Below are 21,680 nucleotides of genomic sequence, written 5' to 3'. Positions count from 1 at the left end.
AAATCGATCAGAAAATTTATCCAAAAAATTTCTGTATCTTTTGCAGGAATTTTCGAAAATGTATGTTCCTTTTTTGTATGGACTGCTGCCAAAATTGTATGTGGAGCAATAACACAAAATGGCCTTCTTTGGTCAGGGCATAGGGAAGGTTCCCACAAAGTTTAGGCCAAATAAAAAAAATACAAATAAAATCTTTTTCAGCTATTCCTAGACATACGACGGAAAACTAAAATTTTAAAAATTGAACAGAAAAGGAGGGATGTTTTTTTGCAAGGCATTAAATTTTAAATTATTTTAAAATCGTAAAAAAAATTCTATTGTGGCTTTCAGATATGTCTCAGACACCAAAAAAAATTGTTTTAGGTCAATAAATTTTTAATTTTCTCCATCACTGGATGATTAATCAACAAACTTTAAACAGCGAAAAATCTAACAAGAACTTTAAGCCTAAGTTACAGCGACATTTATTTACACCAAATAATTTGGATAATGCTTTCGATACTAATATTGCTACTTTGATTTGGAATTATACGTTAAAAACTCAACTTTGTCGTAATCTAGAGATCGACTTAAAGCTCACAACAGAGAAAACCCGCAAGGTATGGGAATGATGCACAAATCACAGAACCGGAAACAGGTTGGTATGATGAGGTAAACCAGGTTGCGAGCGTTTGCGCTCTCTCGTGTTCGTACTTACCTACGTCCCGCCTCCGCCGGCACCATCGTAGATCTTGTTCACGAAAAAGTTATCGCTGATGATATGCTGGTAGGACGCCTTGAGCGTCGTCAGACAGTAATCGTTCTGCGTGCTGCTGTGGAAGCTCAGGCTCGCGTCGTTTACGTCGTTCTGCATGAGATCCTCGAGCAGGCTGATTTCCGCCCCGAGCTGGGGAATGGTCGCCTTGATGATGAGCAGGATGACCAGCTCGAGCAAGCTGTCCGCCGCAATGTCCGAGTCTGCTCGTGTGAGGAAGGTTAAAGGTTGAGGTGAAATTGATTAGAAAGTTTAGAGGAAACCTACCCTGCTCTTTGCTGGCAACGTCCACTAAAGTAAACGCCTCGTTGATATGTTTCATCATTTCACTGGGACAGCACTTTTCCTTGAAAAGATTCAAGCTGTCGATTGCTTCCTGATAGCGGGAGCTCTTGATGATTGGAATTAGGTCTCTGAAATGATTTCAATTTATTTATAATTCAAAAAATAAATTTTGTGAAATACAAACCGATTGATGTCCAACAGCTGGATAAGATTTTCGTCGGTTTTCTTCTCGCAAATCAGAATCCGCTGGCGGTAGACTTCGTCATTTTTGCAGCACTTGCTCGCGTACAGCACAAACAGTGCCGAGTAGATCCCCTGGGTCATCAGGATTGGATACAGCAGCGTTTGGTACGACAGTAGTTCACTGGAAGGAAATAAACAATAAAGAATTGGAAAAATCAAAACCAATGCAAAATCTCGGAAAAATATAAATCCAACAAGCCCAATGCTAGTTTCTAATTAAAGAAAAACGTTGAAAGTATTCTAATTACATAGGCGCTAAAAATTGTGACAGTTTTTCTCAAGCGAAAAATTTAAAAATTCTAGATGTTAAAAATATTAAACAATAAGTAAATGCAATGCAAATGCAAAACATATAAATTTTAAAAAATTAACATGTTGAAATCTATAATTCTGAAATCTATAATTCTGAAATCTATAATTCTGAAATCCTGAAATTCTGTAAATTTTGTAAACTCGGTAAATTCTGTAAACTCGGTAAATTCGGTAAATTCTGTAAATTCTGTAAATTCTGTAAATTCTGTAAATTCTGTAAATTCTGTAAATTCTGTAAATTCTGTAAATTCTGTCAATTCTGTCAATTCTGTAAACTCTGTAAATTCGGTAAATTCTGTAAATTCTGTAAATTCTGTAAATTCTGTCAATTCTGTAAACTCTGTAAATTCTGTAAATTCTGTAAATTCTGTAAATTCTGTAAATTCTGTAAATTCTGTAAATTCTGTAAATTCTGTAAATTCTGTAAATTCTGTAAATTCTGTAAATTCTGTAAATTCTGTAAATTCTGTAAATTCTGTAAATTCTGTAAATTCTGTAAATTCTGTAAATTCTGTAAATTCTGTAAATTCTGTAAATTCTGTAAATTCTGTAAATTCTGTAAATCCTGTAAATTCTGTAAATTCTGTAAATTCTGTAAATTCTGTAAATTCTGTAAATTCTGTAAATTCTGTAAATTCTGTAAATTCTGTAAATTCTGTAAATTCTGTAAATTCTGTAAATTCTGTAAATTCTGTAAATTCTGTAAATTCTGTAAATTCTGTAAATTCTGTAAATTCTGTAAATTCTGTAAATTCTGTAAATTCTGTAAATTCTGTAAATTCTGTAAATTCTGTAAATTCTGTAAATTCTGTAAATTCTGTAAATTCTGTAAATTCTGTAAATTCTGTAAATTCTGTAAATTCTGTAAATTCTGTAAATTCTGTAAATTCTGTAAATTCTGTAAATTCTGTAAATTCTGTAAATTCTGTAAATTCTGTAAATTCTGTAAATTCTGTAAATTCTGTAAATTCTGTAAATTCTAAAATTCTTAAATTCTTAAATTCTTAAATTCTTAAATTCTTAAATTCTTAAATTCTTAAATTCTTAAATTCTTAAATTCTTAAATTCTTAAATTCTAAAATTCTTAAATTCTTAAATTCTAAAATTCTTAAATTCTTAAATCATTAAATTCTAAAATTCTTAAATTCTTAAAAACTGAAAACTCTTAAATTCCTAAAAACTGAAAACTCTATAATAAAGAAAGAAAAGAAAAAAAATAACGGTAAGTCCACGCATCCTTCCTCTCATGTTAATTTTGGGTAATGTGTTCCGTTCACAGAATTTGCCGTTGCGGCTAATGCATCGCATTAGGCCTGGCCGCTTTTTTTTGTAAAAAAAATGTGATTTTAGAGACTCCAAGACAACTCACCCGTCAACGATGGCGGAATCCTTCGGCAGCGCCGGAAACATCACCGTCAGCACCAACGTGTAAATTCTGCTCACAATCGAAATCCACTCGTTCATTGCCGGCTCGCACAGGATCGAGTTCGGCGTAAACTTCCAGCAGCTGTACGTCGAGTAGAAGCAGTTGGACAGCTTGTCAAACAGCTGGTGCAACGGGTGGTGCGTGTTCCGGAACGCCTCAGTCAGATAGTCTCGCAGCAGCTGCAAACTTGGCCCGTCGATGGTGCTGATGCAGAAATCTGGAATGATTTCCAGGTCGCGGAACGGCGAACCACGACTTCGATCACCGCTGGTTGGATTCAGCATGAACTCGTCGTCGTACTCTCGGGACACCATCGAGGTGAAGCTTTTTATGGAGATGTTGTCCATTGCGGAATCGTTGGCGCTTCCGTTCTGAGTTGCGTTTGTGTTGAGTGAGATCTTGGAATCGGAAAAGCTTGACCTTAAGGAAGTTGTCGAAAGATGTGTTAATCTGAAGCCGCTTTGGCAGATTTGAGCCGCCGATTGATCGTCGAATTCGGAGAGCTTCACTTCAAAGTTGTTCGTCTTGAGCTGCTCTTTTCGCTTGGCTCGCGTGATGTAGATCGCCACTTTGTTCCAGATCTTTTTGACGTCCATCGAACGAAGTTTCGCAAGGTCTGACGTTCCAAATACGGACTGATGGAAGCAGCTGAAGATGGTGGACCATTTGCGTTCAGCGTTAATCTTCAAGTCCAATCTAAATAAAACAGTCCTAAATTAATTCAACCAATCACAAAACAAAATTCCAAGATTTTACTCACACTGGCACCTTATTGAACCGCTGATCCATCGCCATCGACCCATTCGAGATCCTAACGCTGTCCCACGTGCCCGCAAACGTCCCCATCATCGTGTGGCCACTCATCTGGACGTTCGTGTCGTCCAGCTCGAACGTCTCCGCACCAATCTCCTTCTCCGGGTAGTAAAACACTCCCTTCCCACAGGGCCCCTCAATGGTCAGCTCGCCCTTGTAGTAGATCCCGCTCGGAAAAATCGCCAATCCCCCGGCCGAGTTGGACAGCGTGTCGTTCGCAAACAGTCCCGCGTAGTAGGTTCCATTCGTGGTGATCAGGATTCCGTTGCCAAACTTGCGATCGTTCGCAAACATTCCAATGTACTTGACCCCGTTCTCGATGTCATCGACCACGCCGAAACCCTCCTTCAGGTCGTTCACAAAGTCTCCGTTGTACTGGTACGAGTTGGTTAGCAGCGTGCCAAAGCCGTTGTACTTGTCTGCCCGGAAGTAGCCGCGATACTTGAAGTACTGCGCAGCGGGCACGGTGGAAGATTTCAACTTTCCGTACCCGTCGAATTTGCCCTCGAAAAAGTCTCCTGGAAATGGGAAAGCACAAAAATGATTTAGGGTAAACGGTTCAAGATTCGGCCCTATTTCCATGCAATTCGACGCCAACATTTCAAAAAGCATCATGTACAAACCATGCGTTTTGAGAAAAACGCATTTGAATGTTGAGCATCCATTTTCAATTCCCATTTTAATATAAAAGCAAAATAAAATGTTTTTTTTTTTTTTTGGGATGGTGGTCCAGCCGCACATCGTTGATGTTGAAACCTCTAAACTGGGCCCTCGTCCTGTCACGTCCGTCAGTAGTCTTGTCGTACATTACAACTAGAATCAGATCTGCCAATGAATTAGTACACTTCGACCAAATAAACACTGACGCTGTATGGATCTGACTCTAGAATAAATGCACAGTTGTGTGTTGTTCATAAGTCCAACTAATTCAATTATTCATTTAAGTCCAAATATTCATTTGCTAACTACTTTGGATTGAAAATCTAAACTTTAATCTAAAATCCTCTAAACTTAATGTTCAAAACTAAACCTTCCTTTAACTGTTGTAGTACTACTTCTATCAAAAAAAAATATAAAAAAAATATGAACTGATATACAAATAGGATAGAAATCGCGATTTGAAAAAGAAATGACCATTTACGTCAAAAGATCCGTAGTTCCTCGATTCGCAACAATGGTCGATACAACCATAATCCAAAAACCGTTAGTTCAACAGATCAACGAATTTTGTCCGATATCATTACATTATTGATTGATCGAGACTCTATGGACAATTTGACATAAAAGAATGCCTAGTATTCTACATCAATCAAAGTTTATTGACAGCACTACTCTAACTTAACAATTGCAACTAAATTTATCATCAAATAGATTTAGAAAGGATAAAGATTTATTTTAAATGCTAATGCTAAGCAACAAATCAATTGTACTATCCTGAAGTCCCACCTAAATCCCACATTGTGATAGTGAAAAGGTCACAGAAGCAACGGTGTCTTGTGCAATTGTGATATTTTCACTATCGGAGAACTACCTAGTTCACGAAGACAGCTTATCGGTCAACGCTTAAGCCCTGGGGCTGCGGCAAAGCGAGTTCTCGTAGCATGAAGTGGTGTCCATAGTGCTTATAAAAAAAGAATGTATACCCAAATTTTAACTTATGCACTAGGATCAAATCATGCCCCTTGACTTTACAAGGCCCAGGGAATATAAAAGCAAAATAAGATGTTCTAATGATAACAAACGATGAAAAACGTTGCTTTTATGGATACTTGATCATCCAAATTCAATAAAACATTATTTCCGTAATTTTATTTGAGAAAAACAAACATAACTTCTTTTGAAATCACCAACGTCTATATCACCCTGCTGTCATTGAGGGGGATGCTTTGTTATGATTCGTTTTTCTTCGCCGAATGTACATGGCGCTTTGTTCATGTTGCTTTTTTTTCGTCACGAGGTTCATGTAGTCTTTTGTTTGACAGTTTGACAGGGCTATATAAACAGGGACTGCTGATGGCAGAGATTTTGTTTATGTTACTTTATTTAAAATCATGATTAAGCAGACTTTACTGAAGTAACTTGTGCTCATTTTTGGTGGAGAGGTAGCTTATTAGGAGTACTTTCAGAATATGCAATAACCCAGAAAGTGTCAAAATGTACATGATGCCTTTTGAAATGTTACCGTCGAATTTGCTGATTTTCACTTTTTAAGCAACTTATTTCACAATACTTTTCAGAGCAACCGATTTCTCAATTCTCAAAACAATAAAAAAAAATTAAATTACAGGTCACGATTTCAAAATTTGAAGGAAAAAGTGCATTAGACATCTGTCCAGTTTTTTTGCAATAATAAGATTCCAAAATTTCTTACTATCGACGAAGATTTTATGTTTGCGAGAAAAAAAGTTTTTGCGGTGCTGTACATGGTTATTTCACAAAAGTTTAAAATATTTTTAAACGAGCCCAAAAATGATAAATATGATTATAATTATTATAATGATATATCAATGCGAAAAAGTCATTTTAGATTGTTTTCGGTTGAATAATTTTGTATTTCCATTGACATTTTCATTCATTTTAAGATTTGCTCTCTGATTTTTCGGGATGTGCGACAAAAGGTCGAAAGACATAAGGTCGAATGGACAAAAGGTCGAATGCCAAAAGGTCGAATGCCAAAAGGTCGAATGGACAAAAGGTCGAAAGTGGACAAAAGGTCGAATTGGAAAAATGTCGAAAGGACAAAAGGTCGAATGTGAAAAAATGAAACAAATAAAAATAATTATAAACTTCTAAAATGTTCTTGAAAACATACTTTTTCACATTTTTTTTTTTCATTGAGTTTGATCATTTATTTATCAAATAAACAGAATAACTTCCAAACCATTTTTTGAAAAGTTTTACATTCTCTAAAAAATTATTAGATTTTGTAATAATATTTTATAATATTTTTGAGTTTTTTTCCATTGGGACCATCCATAAACCACGTGGACACCTTAGGGGGGGCCTTATTTAAATGTTAGCCTGGATTAAAAAAAAATTAGAATATTGTTTTCGAAAATTTCACGAATGTTTCATATTTTAACATTGAAAATCGGACCATTAGTTGCTGAGATATCGACATTAGAAAGTTGTGGGTTGTTTGGGTGAGTCTTAGAAATCATCAATTGGGTACTAAAGCCCTATGTAATTTGTTCTGTACAGCGGTAAGAAACACGATTAAAAACCATTTCTAATCACTTTTTTTCATTTTAATGCAAAAAAAAACTTGACAAGACAACATTTTTTCGATGGATCAACTATGGTCCCCTTGGAACGAGCTGTCAAGTAGGACATTTTCTGTCAAGAAGGATCGCGAGGTTAATTTTTCAAAATTAATTTAAAAATCCATTTTAAAACTCTTTGTGGTCGTACAAAGGGTCATTGTACTCAGAAAAATAAGCTTTATCGCTGTAAACAATAATATCAGCAATCTAAGCTTCATTTTAGGACCAAATTTTCCTGTTTTTAAATCTTTGCATGACAATATCTCAGCAACTAAAGGTCGTATCAACAAAGTTCAAAAATGCAAAATATAGATAATTTTCTCAGCTTTTCAAAAATATTTTTTTCAAGAGTGGGCAAACATGGGCACTAATTTAAAAAAATAATAACTGCTAATATTTTCAAAAAAAATACCTAAAAATGGCTATAACTTGGAAACGGTGCACTTTATAAAAATTTCACTGGAGTACTTTGTGATTGCAAATTCGAGTTTACATCGAAAAATAAAGTTGGAAATTTTTTGCGACCAATATTTCAATTTTTGGAAAAAATCAGTATTGATTTAAAAACTCAAAGATTTTTTGCATTTTCTGGAAATTTCTGAAAAGTGAAATTAAAAATCACAAAAAAAATTACCGTGCATCATTTTTTTTTTCAGTGTAGTCCTTATCCATACCTACAACTTTGCCCAAGACACCAAATCGATCGAAAAAATCCTACAAAAGATACAGATTTCAGAATTTTCATATAACACAAGCCTTACCCGACAAACTTCGTCTTGTAATTTTTTCGTTTGTTGACGTTTTTGATTTTTTGCTTATTCAGCCTCCTGCGATCGAAATTTGATTTTACGCAACTTTTCCCATACAATCTGCAGATCTTCCGGAATCGGTTCCAGAGTGGCCAAAGTTGTAACTCTTTAGCGTAAGAACCTTCCTTGGGCTTATACGAACCCAACGCAGCAAAGAGCGCTCCGATCCGACTTTCCGTTATAAACTGATGCGCGTTCGAACAAAACCGTCGAAATTTTTTATATATATAGATTTTTGTATGGACAGCTGCCAAATTTGTATGGAAAATTATATGGGCAAACTAATGATGCAAAATGGCTTCTTTGGGCCTACCGCAGGCACCAAAAAAGTTTCAGCCAGATTTAAAAATACAAAAATTAAAATTAAAAAGACCGATTTTGTAGCGAATTGCTCAGGTGTTTTACAATAGTTATGCATGCATTTAAACTCTTTAAAAAATATGTTTTGTTTAAAATATTAAAAAAAACCTATCGACCACAAGATGCTAATTTTCATCCCCAAATAATTATCACAAAAATTGTAATAACAATAGGAATTTAACAATAACAAAAATAAAATATTCAGATTTTTCAGTGTACATAATTTTTTGTTAAAAAAACATAAGGCTGTTACAAATATGCTTATTTTTTTATTTCGTTGATCTATTGTGGTTCGACCGTGAACTACCGACATTTCAATGAAATAATCAAGCTGATTAAAAAAGGTTGATGCATTTTCAACATCTCGAATTCACAATTTTCTGAGTGTACACCATCGATGAAATCTTTAAGCCAACCTCCTTATCGTTTCCGTTTTATATGTGTTTTTATTTTAAAGCAGTTCGATATTAAGTTACTTATTCTTCCCTGATTTCCAATAATTTCGTCCATTTAGTATGGCCTTAGACGGCATTTTAAAACTGGCCGCAGTGCTCATCGGTGTGATGTTGGGCGTAGGGGGAGCTTACAGCTCGTATCACCGGCATAGGGCGCTATCCCACACGAATGGTGAATCTAGAAGGCCTCCTCCTTCTTCTTCTCGACGCGCTCCGGAGATTCATTGCGATATGTGCAACGAGGAACTGTCGGGCTACAGCTCCAGGAGTTTGCCGTGCGGCCATCGATTCCACGCAAGGTGTGTTGAAGACTGGCTCCAGAATGGAAGATGTCCCAGGTGTCGTATGGAATTTTGAGCAAGAAACCATAAAAGAGCGCCAAATGATTGAAGACAATTGACGAAAACTAGTCAATTGATTAACTAAATGTATTAGCTAGAAATTAAAATTTCAATGCCAATTTTCATTTCAATTCAATTTAAAAAAAAAACATTTAATTTAATAAAGCAAGTAAATTTTCTGTGAGTGTCTTCCCGCCGATGACAGCCACGCAAGCAACGAAAGTCAAAGTACAAACAAACATCGCAAAACGTCAACTCGTGTTTCTGCTTTCATGCTTCTCATCCATCAATCGCTCCCGCTGCTCCACACAGTTGGCGTTTCTATTTTCGTTCGCAAATTCTACACCAAAACAGACCAAAGCCGAGCAGCAGCAGCAGCCGTGCAATGAAAAGTGCCATTTTTCGTTCCTGGTGAGGAATTATCTACGACGCAGAAGCGCCATGTCCCTGCAGGCCATTTTCGGCGTGGTCACTTCGCTGGTCGTCGGGGTGGCTGTCGCGTTCGGAATCTACGCCGTCGTCAGCCAGACCCAGAACCGACCCCATCAGTATCCTCCTGGTGGTTCCGGCAGAAGCCAACCGACGAGGCCGTCCGGCGGCGGTCGCAGAACGTCCCGAGCCAAGGCCACCGGATCGCAGTGGCAGGGATACAGTTCCGACGATGAGTAAGAATTTGAATCGTGCGATTGATTAAGAATGATTAATCCCCTTCATTACATCATCCATTATAGCGTTGTTTGTTCGATTTGCATGGAGAAAATCGAGGAAGAGGACGGAGCGGACAGCCGACCGATAAAGCTGCGGTGCGGACACCTCTTCCATGACAATTGTATCGCGCCGTGGGTGCCGAACCAGAAGTGTCCCAACTGCCGGGAGCAAATGTGATGTGATGTGGAAGACGTGAAATTTAGCGATATTCATCATTAAATGCGTTCGAAATAAGTTCCAGTGATAAGTTATGTGTGTGTGCTTAATTAAACAAGTTAATTGTTAAATCCCGAAACGATCTGCTATGTAATCAGTTTTAGTGAGATTTTTGAGATACTAATAAAAATCATTTCCAACTAGATATCGAACCGGTCAGCCAAAGCTAATTGAACTATGCAGATTGAGATATTGGTCAACGAATCCAGGAAAAAATGTTGCTACGTCTTACTTGAAGGTAATGGGGTGCCATTAAAAAAAAGTCCGGACCAAATCTTCCTTCCAACAAAACGAATTAGCATCCAAACACGGACGGGAATATCAAGTACCTAATTTTCGATGACCGGACCGTTTGGGAACGTTTGGAAGCGGGTGAGGACTGCCCATCTCTGCGGAGTTGCCCTCACTTCCCGTCCCTCGTCCCGCGTTCCATTTCGACCTCATTCTCGAGCGTTCCTCTAGCTAGCATGTGGTATATGTTGTTCCTGTGTCCAGTCTCCGGTCCGGTTTTTTGTAGCTCTGGAGACTTAGAGGTTCGAAACACTTAGACCTTTCATAAGGTTGGACGTCGTACTTGGCTTCCCATATACACATCGTGTCACTGTTTATGATTATTCTGCATTTTTTTCAATTTCAGGATTTGCGATCACATTTGTGGATCTGTGTCGGAATCGACGTACCGGTCAACTCCTGTTAATTAAATAGAAAATAAATGCCATTCAACACTCCCAAAATGCATACAAACGAATGCAAAATAAACATTCCTCTAAATGTCACTACTTAGATTGACAGCGAAAAATGCAGCATTTTGTTCAAAATTAGAGATAATTTCAAAAGTAGGGGAGGTGGAGGCAAGACGGCCGGCGAGGTGGGGTAAGCTGCTCTTGTTTACTTCTACAGAATGTTGTTCGCCAGAAAACCTTGACATTCCCGTCCGTTTTTGGGAAGCGCTCATTTTGCTTGCAAAATCTCTGCATTTTAAAAACATTGAATTGTTCCAATACCAAGATAAACTTTTTTTTTCACGACAAACAATTCAAAAATTCCTAGGCTTGACACGCGGTTTGAAGTTTTATAAAAATCTTATGGCTAGATCATAGCATGCCATTATTCAACAAATTCATTCCAAATCCACTTTCTGTCACGAGTTGACGTTTCCAAATTTTTCATTGAAACAAAATAGCAAAAAAAGAACCTTCTCGCCATGTACCCCAGCGGAACCCTCCCCACCATCTGCGGCACCGGCTGTGGACCGTGCTCGCCCTGTTGCAACCCGTCCCCTTGCGGACCTTGCTACTATCCGTGCAGCTACCCGGCCCAGAAAGTCCCCCTGTGCTTCCTGTACGGCCACATGCGCTTCGACCATCGGATGCGGCTCCGGAATCGCGGATTTTACGATTGAACGATTCCAAAATAAAACTGATTTGATGGAAAACTAGCAAACGTTTGCGTTTTACTTACCCTCGTAAATGGTTCCGATGCCGTACAGGGTGCGCTGGAGGCACCCGTAGCCGGTGATGTCCCCGCGGTACAGCTCCCCACGGTAGGTGCGCTCTTTGGCGGAAAGTTCGCCGACGCCGTCGATGAGTCCCATCTTCCAGATGCCCTCGTACTGGGAGCCACCGAATTTGGCGTGCCGTTCGCCGAACCGGTAGCGACTGCACCGGTACACGGGTTGCTTGGCGGTGGCGTCCCGCTGCAGGACACGCATCATTTGGGTTTTGAGGCTGTTGAGCCAGACCAGCTTGTCGGCGGAGTTGAGCGTGTAGCAGCGGAGGACCTCCTCCGGGGTGATGATGTTGATGAGGAAGCGGAGCTTTTCCTTGTGGCGGGTCTTGAGGGCGTCTTTGATTTCGGTTGAGACCCAGATAAGGTTCAGCGGGTATTCGATGATTTGGACGCCGGACAGATAGCAGAGCACGTCGGAGAAGAGGACGATCCGCGGGGAGGAGGAGAAGATGTTGACGTCGAGAAATTTGAGCGGAACTTCGGCGGAATCCAGGATCACTCGACGGTGCGACTCTTTAAGCGATTGCCACCGGAAGTTCTCCTCGTTGAGCCAGAATTCTTTGGTAATCTTGACGAGTTTGCCCATTTCTTCGGTGACTTCTTCGTTAAAGAACTTGAGCCACTCGCTTTTGGCGTTGAGCAGTCGGTTCTCGACCGGTTCTTCAAGCGATTTGTTCGCGTTGACGAGCAGCTCAATCAGCTCGATGTAGTTCTTCACATTGTCCAGGTATATCCGGAGCAGCTTCTGCTCCGGCTCGCTCATCAACCCAAGACAGTCGCTGTTACAGTAGCACTTGACAATCCTCCGATACAAGAACAGCATCTCCTCGTGCAACATCACGGTCATAATCCGCTTCAAATCGTTCTCAAACAAAAACGCGCGCAACGATCTCAAATTGAGCAACAGCAGATAGAACAACCTCGTGCAAGATCGGTAAAAGTAGTGCGTCGACACCACATTCAACGCCTTCTTCGGAATCCCCCCCAATCCATTCTCCCGGAAGTGCTTCAGCAACGCCTGAACCGTCTGCTGTTCCTTCCCGTAAACCCGCAACGCGTCCCGATTGATCGGCAAGTGGTTCACCACAATCAAGCTGTCACTCGCCACCACCAACGGAACGTCCTCCAAGTGCTCAACCTCCCACCCCCGTAACTTCCCCCGATCCCCCACCTCGTAAGCCAAACTCCGCTCATCCAACCTCAAATCATGAATCCGCAAATCCGACGTCACCACGTAGGTCGAGAAATTCCCACTGCAAACGTCCAGCACCTGCCGGAACCGGCCAAACAGCGTCGGCGAGCTGGCACTGAGCGAGGCCAGCGCCAGGTTCGTGTCCAGCGTGGCCTGGTTCTTGGCGGCGGTGTCACCCCACAGGTACAGGCTGCCGTCGACGGTTAGCGCGGCCGAGTAGTCGCAGCAGGTCGTGATTTTCGCCACGTTGAACAGCTGCTGCAGGTGGACGATCTTGTCGCGCCGGATGTGGTCGCTGGTGCCGAGTTGGCCTGGAATGTGGGAGGAGAAAGGATTTTTGAATTAGTTTTTGATGAAGTGAGTTTTATTCGGTTTAGTCGCTGGTGAATGTGTCAAATACAATTTTAAATCCAGAATAGCCTCATTAGGCCGAACCTCAGAACGCAGAATCTTAAAACGTCGAAAATTCCATGGGCAAATATATTTTTTGCAAAACAAGAAATCAAAAATAGAAATTAAAACATTCAGAAATTTAGATATAAAAAGTAAATAAAATTTAAATTCAAAAAAAAAATAAAAATTTTAAAAATCTTAAAAATCTAAAATCCTCGCCAGAGAATTTTTGAATTTAGGACTCTGTAATTCAGGAATTTAGCAATCTAGGAATTTAAGATTTGAAGAATTCAAGATTTTAAGAATTTAAGAAATTATGAATTTAAGAATTTAAGAATTTTATAATTTAAGAATTACAGAAATCAAATTGTTGTTCTCTTCATTGTTTTTAATAATGTATTGTTATCGTTATTTCGATTTCAAATCTTTCTAAAACTGACTTAACGATTGTTAAATTTGCATGTTAAATTTGCAATGCTTTCACTAAGAGGGATTTTTTGATAATGTAGTAGGTAGGTCCCAAGTATAAATACTCAAAAATTTGTATTTGTGCAAAATACAAAATATTATATTTTTGAAAATACTCAAATTTTCATAATCTGCAACATGGGTATCAAACAAAACAATATTTTGAATGCATTTTTGCTTTGTTATTATTTTTTTGTAAAATACTAAAATATTTATCCAATACCGTATTGTTGCGAAAATACTAGAAATTTCCTAACACGCAATTTGAGTTTAAAATAAAGCTAAATTTTGAATTTATTATCACTCTTTTAATTTTATATGCAAAACAAAAAATCAAAAATAAAAATTAAAACATTTAGTAGTTTAGACATAAAAACTAAATAAAATCAATTTTTTTTTATTTTATAAATCTAGGAGTTTGAAAATATAAATACAGTTCTTCGTACTCCATGATCCTCACCAAAGTGTCACTTAAGAAAAATCTAAACACCAAATTTATATTATTTTCTTCTCAAAATTAATCTACCCTTAAATATGACTCCAAAAATGCTCCAAAATTATCAAAATTTCTGTAATCACAAAAATGACAAGAATTTAAGAATTCTGAAATTTTTCATTTTTTGAATGATCCAGAATTTGAGAGTTCTGCAGTTCTTTTTCAAAAAGCCCAGAATTCAGGAATTGATGAATTTAGGACTTTGGTATCTAGGAATTTAGAAGTTTAAGAATTTTAGATTTTAGGAATTTTAGAAATTAAGAAGTTAAGAATTTTATAATTTAAGAATTACAGAAATTACATTTTTGAAGCTTGATTTTTCTTAAATCCAAAATTTTTGGAGTTAAAATTCCAGAATTTTTTTAAAATTTCAAAATTTGAATTGTTGAATATTAAAAAAAACTGAGTCTTCGAATTTGCATAACTATAAAAATTCTGAATTTTCGAATTTACAAAACTATAAAAATCAAAATGTTTTGAGTTTCAGAAATTTAGAATTTTCGATGTATGGCTTTCATTTTTGAATGTTTTTATCTTTTTTCCTCAAGAATGCTTAAATTTAGAAAAATTAAGAATTTTAGAATTTAAGATTTTAATAATTTTAGAAATTAGGAAGATAAAAATATTATAATTTAAGAATTACAAAAATTAAATTTTTGTTCTCTTGATTGTTTTAAATTTCCAATTTTAATAATTTTTTTTTATTTTGGCCTTTTAAATTTTGAATTTTTTAAATTTTAAAAATTTTGAATTCCTAAATTTTTGTAGTTTAAATTCCAGATTTTTTAAATTTGAATTGTTGAATATTAAAAATTCTGAATTTTGGAATTTACAAAACTATAAAAATTCAGAATTTTCGAATTTACAAAACTATAAAAATTAAAATGTTTTGATTTTCAGAAATTCAGAATTTTCGATGTTTGGCTTTCATTTTTGAATGTTTTTATCTTTTTTCCTCAAGAATGCTTAAATTTAGAAAAATTAAGAATTTTAGAATTTAAGATTTTAAGAATTTTAGAAATAATATAATTTAAGAATTAAAGAAACTAATTTTTTTGATTGTTTTTAATTTTCAATTTTAATGATTTTTTTTAATTTTGGCCTTTTTTAATTTTGATTTTTTTTTTTTTAATTTTTGAATTCCTAAACTTTGGAGTTAAAATTCCAGATTTTTTTAAATTTTAAAATTTGAATTGTTGAATATTAAAAATTGGAATTTTTGAAATTACAAAACTGTAAAAAAATCAAAAAGCTCTGAATTAATAAATTCCAGAAATTTAGAATTTTCAATGTTAGAGCTTTAATTTTTGAATGTTCGACTTTAGGTATTTTCTCAAGAATACTTAAATTTAGAAAAAAAATGTTTCTACGGGTTAAATTCCATCTGAAATTTAAAGGCGGAGAGCCAGAATCTGAATCAAGCTCATATTTGGGATTTGAGCACAGTACGCCCACCGGAATAAGCCCCAATAATCATTTTTGTTAGATCCAAATGGTTATGTTTTCGGGAAAAGTTTGAAATACGATTCACAAGATTAATAATTGAATGTATCCAGTATAAAATAAACAATAAATAAGGTAAAAAAAACATAACTTAAAATTCAAGAGAAACTAAATATTCAGAGCCGGAAAGCAGAAGTTAAAAAATGAGTTGAGTGTTGTTACAAATTAATTTGAGAAATCCATCCAATCCAGTCCATTTTAACAGATAATCTCTTCTTGAAGATTGTTTCGATGTTTCTTAATTGTTCAGAAAATATAAACAAACACTTTCGGAAGATTTTGTTTCACTTCTAAGAAATAGAAGTTTTTGCACTCAACGAAAAAAATAATAATATTTTTCTTAATGACCTGAAAGTTGAAACTAATGACTTTGGTCAGTTATCAAGGACGGCTAGCTCAGTCCTTTCCAGGACAAAAGACCATCAACTCAAAGGTAGTCGTAGACCAAAGCTACTGACTACTCATCACTCAGGGTCGGCATTTCTACTCAGCGATTCAAGTGAGACACGGATGAAATAAAAATCAAGAACCACAATTTTCTAATTAAAACGTGTATTTCTGGGATAGTGTAGGGTGTGGGCACAGACAAACAGACGTGACTCTCCATACAAATAATTTTTGAAATTCATCGTCCTTCATCAAACCACCAAATCACGGCGACGCCAGCGCTGCCTGGTGAGCTTATGCCGAAGCGCAGCCCAAACATACCAATACAAACCCATTACTGTCATGTGTCATGTCAGTGTATGCGTGAGACAATCAAGCCTTAACGATTGTAAACATCAACAGCTGATTTAAATAATGTTGTTGTTGCTTATCGTCAGTACTTGATGAAATAAAAATTAAAATTAACACCGACGGCCGAAGATGACGGCCAAACCATGCGGCAGCATCAGCAACGACGCACCACAACCGCAACGACAGAGACCCAACCACTGGTCCTCCCCGTTACTCCCAAAAACTTACCAACATTCCTTCTCTCCCGAAACCTCGAACCATTACACCTGATCAACAAGATACAAGATACGCGCAGTTCAGTTGCGTTAAACAGCAAAAAGTGGCGAATGAGATGAAAAAAGTCGCTAAGATTCCAAAAAACGCTGCCGCAAACTCTTACATCGAAACAGAACAACTGTGGATGAAGATTGAGTAGCGCTCACGATCGACGCAACATCGCCAAAAGGACGACCAGCAGCAGCAATCTGAGCAGCAATCCATGAAGGATAAGCAGGTTGCTCCGAAGGAGATGACTTCACCACAGAATCTGGCTTCCGGGTTAATAGTGGGGCAAAGGGTATGTCCTCGCTAGTCAGCCGCTCATCTGAACCTGGTCGAAACTGCCCCAATCTCGTCCCGTAAGGCCTGGATTGTGGATCACCGTTAAAATTCCTGAATTCTATCATATTTTGTTTTGTTTTCATTTGCTGCCACGTGCTCACGCTCAACTTTACAACAACAAAAACACATTACACACACTGAGGAAAGACGGGCGAGCTGTCACGACAGCAGCGCCATCAGCGCCGGGTGAGTGGATGCCGAAGCTAAATTGCATTTGAAATAACCTTTTTGGCTCGGCTGTTGAAGGACGATGGTTCCGAACTCGAGTGTCCCGTCTGTTTGTCTGTGGTGTGGGTGTGTGTGGGGAATGTAAGGCACTTCAGGGACAACGTACCGTTCAGCAGCTGGACTCGCAGCGAGGCTTCGCTGACTCCACTCCAAACCTCGAACGCCTTCGGCGTTCACCTGCTCCAAGGCCGGTCACAGGAGCGCCCTCGACTGTGCCGCCGCGATCCCGTGGGGGGGGGGGGAATGTTCTTGAGCTGCTGGTTGGTCGTCGACTTCCGGATGGCTTGAGCTGCTGCTGGGTTGGGCTGGAACGCAGAGGTAGGCCAGCGGGCGTTGCTGGGCCTACTTGCGGCAGGCGTCTTCCCTCAGTGGCGGATTCGGCAGCCCCAGAGTCCACTGATTTGGGCGTGCCGAGAGGGGATAATCTCCTTGACGTGTTATGGCGCCGCGCACCAGAGATTCGGGTCGGTGCTTGACGTTAAAACGTAGCCAACGGCTCCTGCGCACTCACAAGGCTAGGTTCACCGGATACCCGTGTGCCGTCGCGCCGACGGAACTAGACTTCCGTGTGGGCACTTCCACTTCCGGAAGGCGAAACGTACACAGCACAAAGAGGACGGTACTGGTACAACGGACACGACTAAACACACGGACGCCTGAATGGCAAAAGAGACCGATGCTAAACATCGGCGGGCCAAGAAGACATTTCCCGCTCGAATTCCAAACGGGAGGGGAAAAGCTCCATTTTCTTTTTCATCCAATTCGAGTAGTCCTGCCCTATCGCTGTCAAGGACTATCTCGTTACAGCGGCACGAAAACCCTTCTACTGCCATGTATGGTGTGATGTTGTATGTACGGAATCAAGTAGAAAAGTGAAGGTTCGTTGAAGAATTGTAACCAACGGTTACAAAGTAAGTCTAGCTCTCTCAATTATTTTATTTATCAAAATTGCCAACAAAAAATAATCTTCTTCGAAGTCGCAGAGAATGGCTCATATCAATCCCACAAACATAAACAAGGTGAGTGCATCACTCCTCAACTTCTCACTTTCTCATGCAAATTTGCATCAGCCCAAAGAGGAAAGCAACCAAAAACAAACTACGAAAACAGCTCATCGCCTACTCACTGAACAGCTTCGAAGCTAAAAATAACGCTCTTTCTCACTGACTTTCACGATTCACTGCTCCGTTTTCATCATTATTGTTTTCGCACCGCTTTGAGTCACATCGTTTCATAGGTACGACGTAGAATATTTTCCTCTATAAAAACTTGTCCCCGGTGCTAGGAAGCTGGTCAATCAGTCAGATGTTTTCCATCCAGCGAAACGCAACTCGTCTTTATCCAAGTGGAATTAGGTGAGAATTTTGGCTGACTTTTTAGTAATTTGTACAAATTAATTCGTTACGTAATTGCCGGTGTTTTTCCTCGACAGAATTGCAAAAATGAGCCAAGTTGGAGATTTGGGAGCCGGTGCCGGCAAGGGAGGTGGCGGTGGTGGATCCATCCGGGAGGCCGGCGGTGCCTTCGGCAAGATGGAGGCGGCCCACGAGGAGGAATACTTTTACAAGCAGCAGCGCGAGCAGCTGGCAAAGTTGCAGAAATCGAAGACTGAAACTGGGGAGGGAAGCAAAGCAGCTCAGGTGGGCGGAGGTGCCAAGAAGTGAATCTCAATAAAGAAAGTGGCGGGGATGTAAAATTTTGGTAGTTTTTCTTGTTAATTTAGGGGAAATTTCATACGTTTGGCAGATTCCGCTCTTAATTTAAGCCAACATGCTGATTTTTACTATTTAAACAACTTATTTTGTAAAAATAATCATCTACAATTTAACCTACCTTTGTTGACCTTCCCAAAGCTGGCCACACCGGTTTCGTGGATCATCTGGCCGTAAACCTGCATTCTATCCACATTTACATTGCAGATCGCATCCGGGACCGATCCAATATCCTGCTTGAACCGATCCCCACAATCCTTGTACAAATTTCTCCAGTGATGATAGACATCAGTGTCCTCCCGCAGACAATACTGGTCGTAAAAAGGATCCTTCTTCACATCCGTAACGACTTTCCGCGTTTTCTGACAAGCCAAGATCACAAAGTCAATTCCGGCCGATATCTGCACGACGTTTTCTCCGGCCAATTCCTCCACTTTAGTAAGTTCCTCAAACTTGAGCAAGCTGCCAAATTCCCCCTGCGCATACAATTCCGTCCCATCCCCGCTGGTCAACAGCAATCCGTTATTGTTGCAGCAAATCTTCTCAAACACGACTCCACTCTCCTCGAACAGTCGCGTCCACTCCCCGATCGACCCGTTCTTCCCCTGCAGCACCTCTCCCCCGCTCCCAGTCACCACGTAAACCCGGTTCCCCTCCGTGTCGTAATCCGCCACGTCTTCCCGCAGCAACCGAAACTCGATCGACCGTTCCTTCGCCCGATACTCGCCCAAAAACAACTCCCCGCGGACATTCAACAGCAGGTGATACTCCCCGCAAACGCGCAACTTGCTGACCCAACCCAGCGGACGCTGTTCCGGATCTTCCACCGTGATGGCCACCCGACTGGCCTCGTCCAGCTCGGCGAACGCGGAAATCATTCTGGATGTTTCGTCTCGCTTGACCAACCTCTCACAACCAAGTCATTGCTGCTCTCTTGCGCTAAGGAATCGAACAAAGATCAGCTGCTTCCTTCAAGGTTTTGCGAAATTTAACTTGTTTTGTTTACACAATCGATAATTGGCTTAAGTCACTTTTTGCAGAGAGGACACTCCTTCCTCCTTTTTTTGCACTTTTAAACTTTACAACTTACGAAAACAGTACACTGATAACGAACAAATCTGAGCCCCTAATCAGAAAATTTTGGCAAACACCTTTTATTGCGAAAGCGAATAAGGGACCATCCATAAACCACGTGGACACTTTTTTGGGAATCTGTTACCCCCCCCCCCCCCTCGTGGACAATTGTCCATACAAAAAAAAACTTTTTTGTATGGATCGTGGACAATCGCCATACCCCCTAAAGTGTCCACGTGGTTTATGGATGGTCCCTAAAGATTAAAATTAAATTTGTGACGACGACGACGTAAGAATCCGATGTTGATAAAGGAAGAGTCACCAACTCCAGCAACAACAACAAACAGTACCAGCATGTTTTGCTTCGGATTCTGTTTTGTGGTTGAGTTTCGCTTCCCAACGAAATGTTAAAAGACCCTGCAGGGGTGGGATGGAACTCTACACGCAAGCGCTGAGACGGGGCGAATGCACTGTGAAAAATTGTTATTGTCAATATTTTTGAAATTCCGATTAAAATATTTCTGGAGTTTTTTTTAAAGGTCCAATAAACATTTTTTTTGGTTTTTTAAAAACGGCTTTGAGTCAGGGGTATTAAAAACACCCAAAAAGCAAAAACTGGAAATTTGGTTTATTGGACCTCTTAAAAAAAAAACTTCAGATTTCTAGAGTTTTTTTAAAGGTCCTATAGGTCCTATATTGTGTTTCATAGGTCTTTTAAAAAAAGTCAAGATTTTCATTTTTTATTTTGCTTTTTGGATGTTTTCCACCCAAAAAAAACAAAAATTGAAAATTGTGTTTGTTGGACCTTTTCAAAAATCCTTGATATCAACATGAAAGATTTAACACTGCCGACAGGCCGAGAATAAACTGAAAAATTCCAATTTTTGCATCTTTGATTATTTTTGAAATATCTGAAGTTTGAATTTTTAATGTTTAAATTTGAGCAACCATGCATTTTTTAAGTATTTTAATTTTATTCTAAATTTTAGATTTAATATTTTTTTATAACATTTATTGTTGAAATTATGTTTTTTGAATTTTTGAACATTTTATTTCTTTAGATTTTTTCTAATTTTAAAAATCAAATTTACTTTATGAAGATTTCTAATGTATTTTAAGGGTCCTGACTGAGTATAAAAGCCAATAGTTTATGGGACCTTTAAAAACCTGTAGTTTAATTTTTTTAATTTAAGATTTTATTTTATTTTAAATTTTTGATTTTATTTAATGAAGCACCCGCCGTTGGGCAGTTTTTACATTTTTCTACAATGTATTTCTAATGGAGCGAACTGTAAAAAACCCTCGACGGTATTGTGGATTTTTTTTTAAATTATTTAGGGTGATACAAATATTATTTAAAGTTTTTGTCCCCCCCACACCTTCAAAGTTGGTCCGAAAAATCATTAAGCAAAAATATGTTTTTCAAAAAACTTCGAAATATCAATGGAAATTTAAGTGCAGTCTTTAAGTTTTTTTTCGCAAAATTTTTTGTTTTTGTCAAATTTTTCATATTTTTAAATTTAATGATTACAAAACAACTGAACTAGTCTAAAATGCATTTTAAAACACTATTTCCATGCAAATGCTGAAACTATTGCTTGTTATTTCAAAATTAATATTTATTTGATTTTTTGCCCTCCTCCCCTTCCCTCGACCACGGCCAGTGCCGAGGAACAAAAACATTTTTTTTAAATTGCATATCTCTGGAATTCGAATGAAACTGCATTCGAATGAGCGAATATTAATTGCTTGAGTGCTTTTTAATTCAAATACGTTCGAATC

The 21,680-nt window shown here is 38.5% G+C and overlaps 3 protein-coding genes across 3 annotated transcripts; 2 read left to right on the top strand and 1 right to left on the bottom strand.

The window, feature by feature from the left end:
• Positions 1 to 696: 696 nt before the first annotated feature.
• LOC6040184 (alsin homolog) lies at positions 697 to 19,890 on the bottom strand. The gene is made up of 7 exons (XM_038256220.1): positions 18,946 to 19,890; positions 11,447 to 12,997; positions 3,781 to 4,351; positions 2,964 to 3,716; positions 1,224 to 1,403; positions 1,022 to 1,167; positions 697 to 957 (listed from the first exon to the last, which is right to left on the bottom strand). The coding sequence occupies exons 1-7, from the start codon at positions 19,700 to 19,702 to the stop codon at positions 698 to 700; spliced, it is 4,218 nt and encodes a 1,405-aa protein (XP_038112148.1). The 5' UTR covers positions 19,703 to 19,890; the 3' UTR covers position 697.
• LOC6040185 (E3 ubiquitin-protein ligase RZF1) lies at positions 9,329 to 10,130 on the top strand. The gene is made up of 2 exons (XM_001849583.2): positions 9,329 to 9,726; positions 9,793 to 10,130. The coding sequence occupies exons 1-2, from the start codon at positions 9,503 to 9,505 to the stop codon at positions 9,944 to 9,946; spliced, it is 378 nt and encodes a 125-aa protein (XP_001849635.2). The 5' UTR covers positions 9,329 to 9,502; the 3' UTR covers positions 9,947 to 10,130.
• LOC6040188 (ATPase inhibitor mai-2, mitochondrial) lies at positions 18,270 to 18,809 on the top strand. The gene is made up of 2 exons (XM_001849584.2): positions 18,270 to 18,467; positions 18,545 to 18,809. Exons 1-2 carry the CDS (start codon positions 18,418 to 18,420, stop codon positions 18,774 to 18,776), a joined length of 282 nt encoding a protein of 93 aa, XP_001849636.2. The 5' UTR covers positions 18,270 to 18,417; the 3' UTR covers positions 18,777 to 18,809.
• Positions 19,891 to 21,680: the final 1,790 nt, after the last annotated feature.

Source organism: Culex quinquefasciatus, chromosome 2 (genome assembly GCF_015732765.1).
Source record: "Culex quinquefasciatus strain JHB chromosome 2, VPISU_Cqui_1.0_pri_paternal, whole genome shotgun sequence".
Classification (NCBI taxonomy): Eukaryota; Metazoa; Arthropoda; class Insecta; order Diptera; family Culicidae; genus Culex; species Culex quinquefasciatus.
This window is presented reverse-complemented; position numbering and strand designations above follow the sequence as displayed.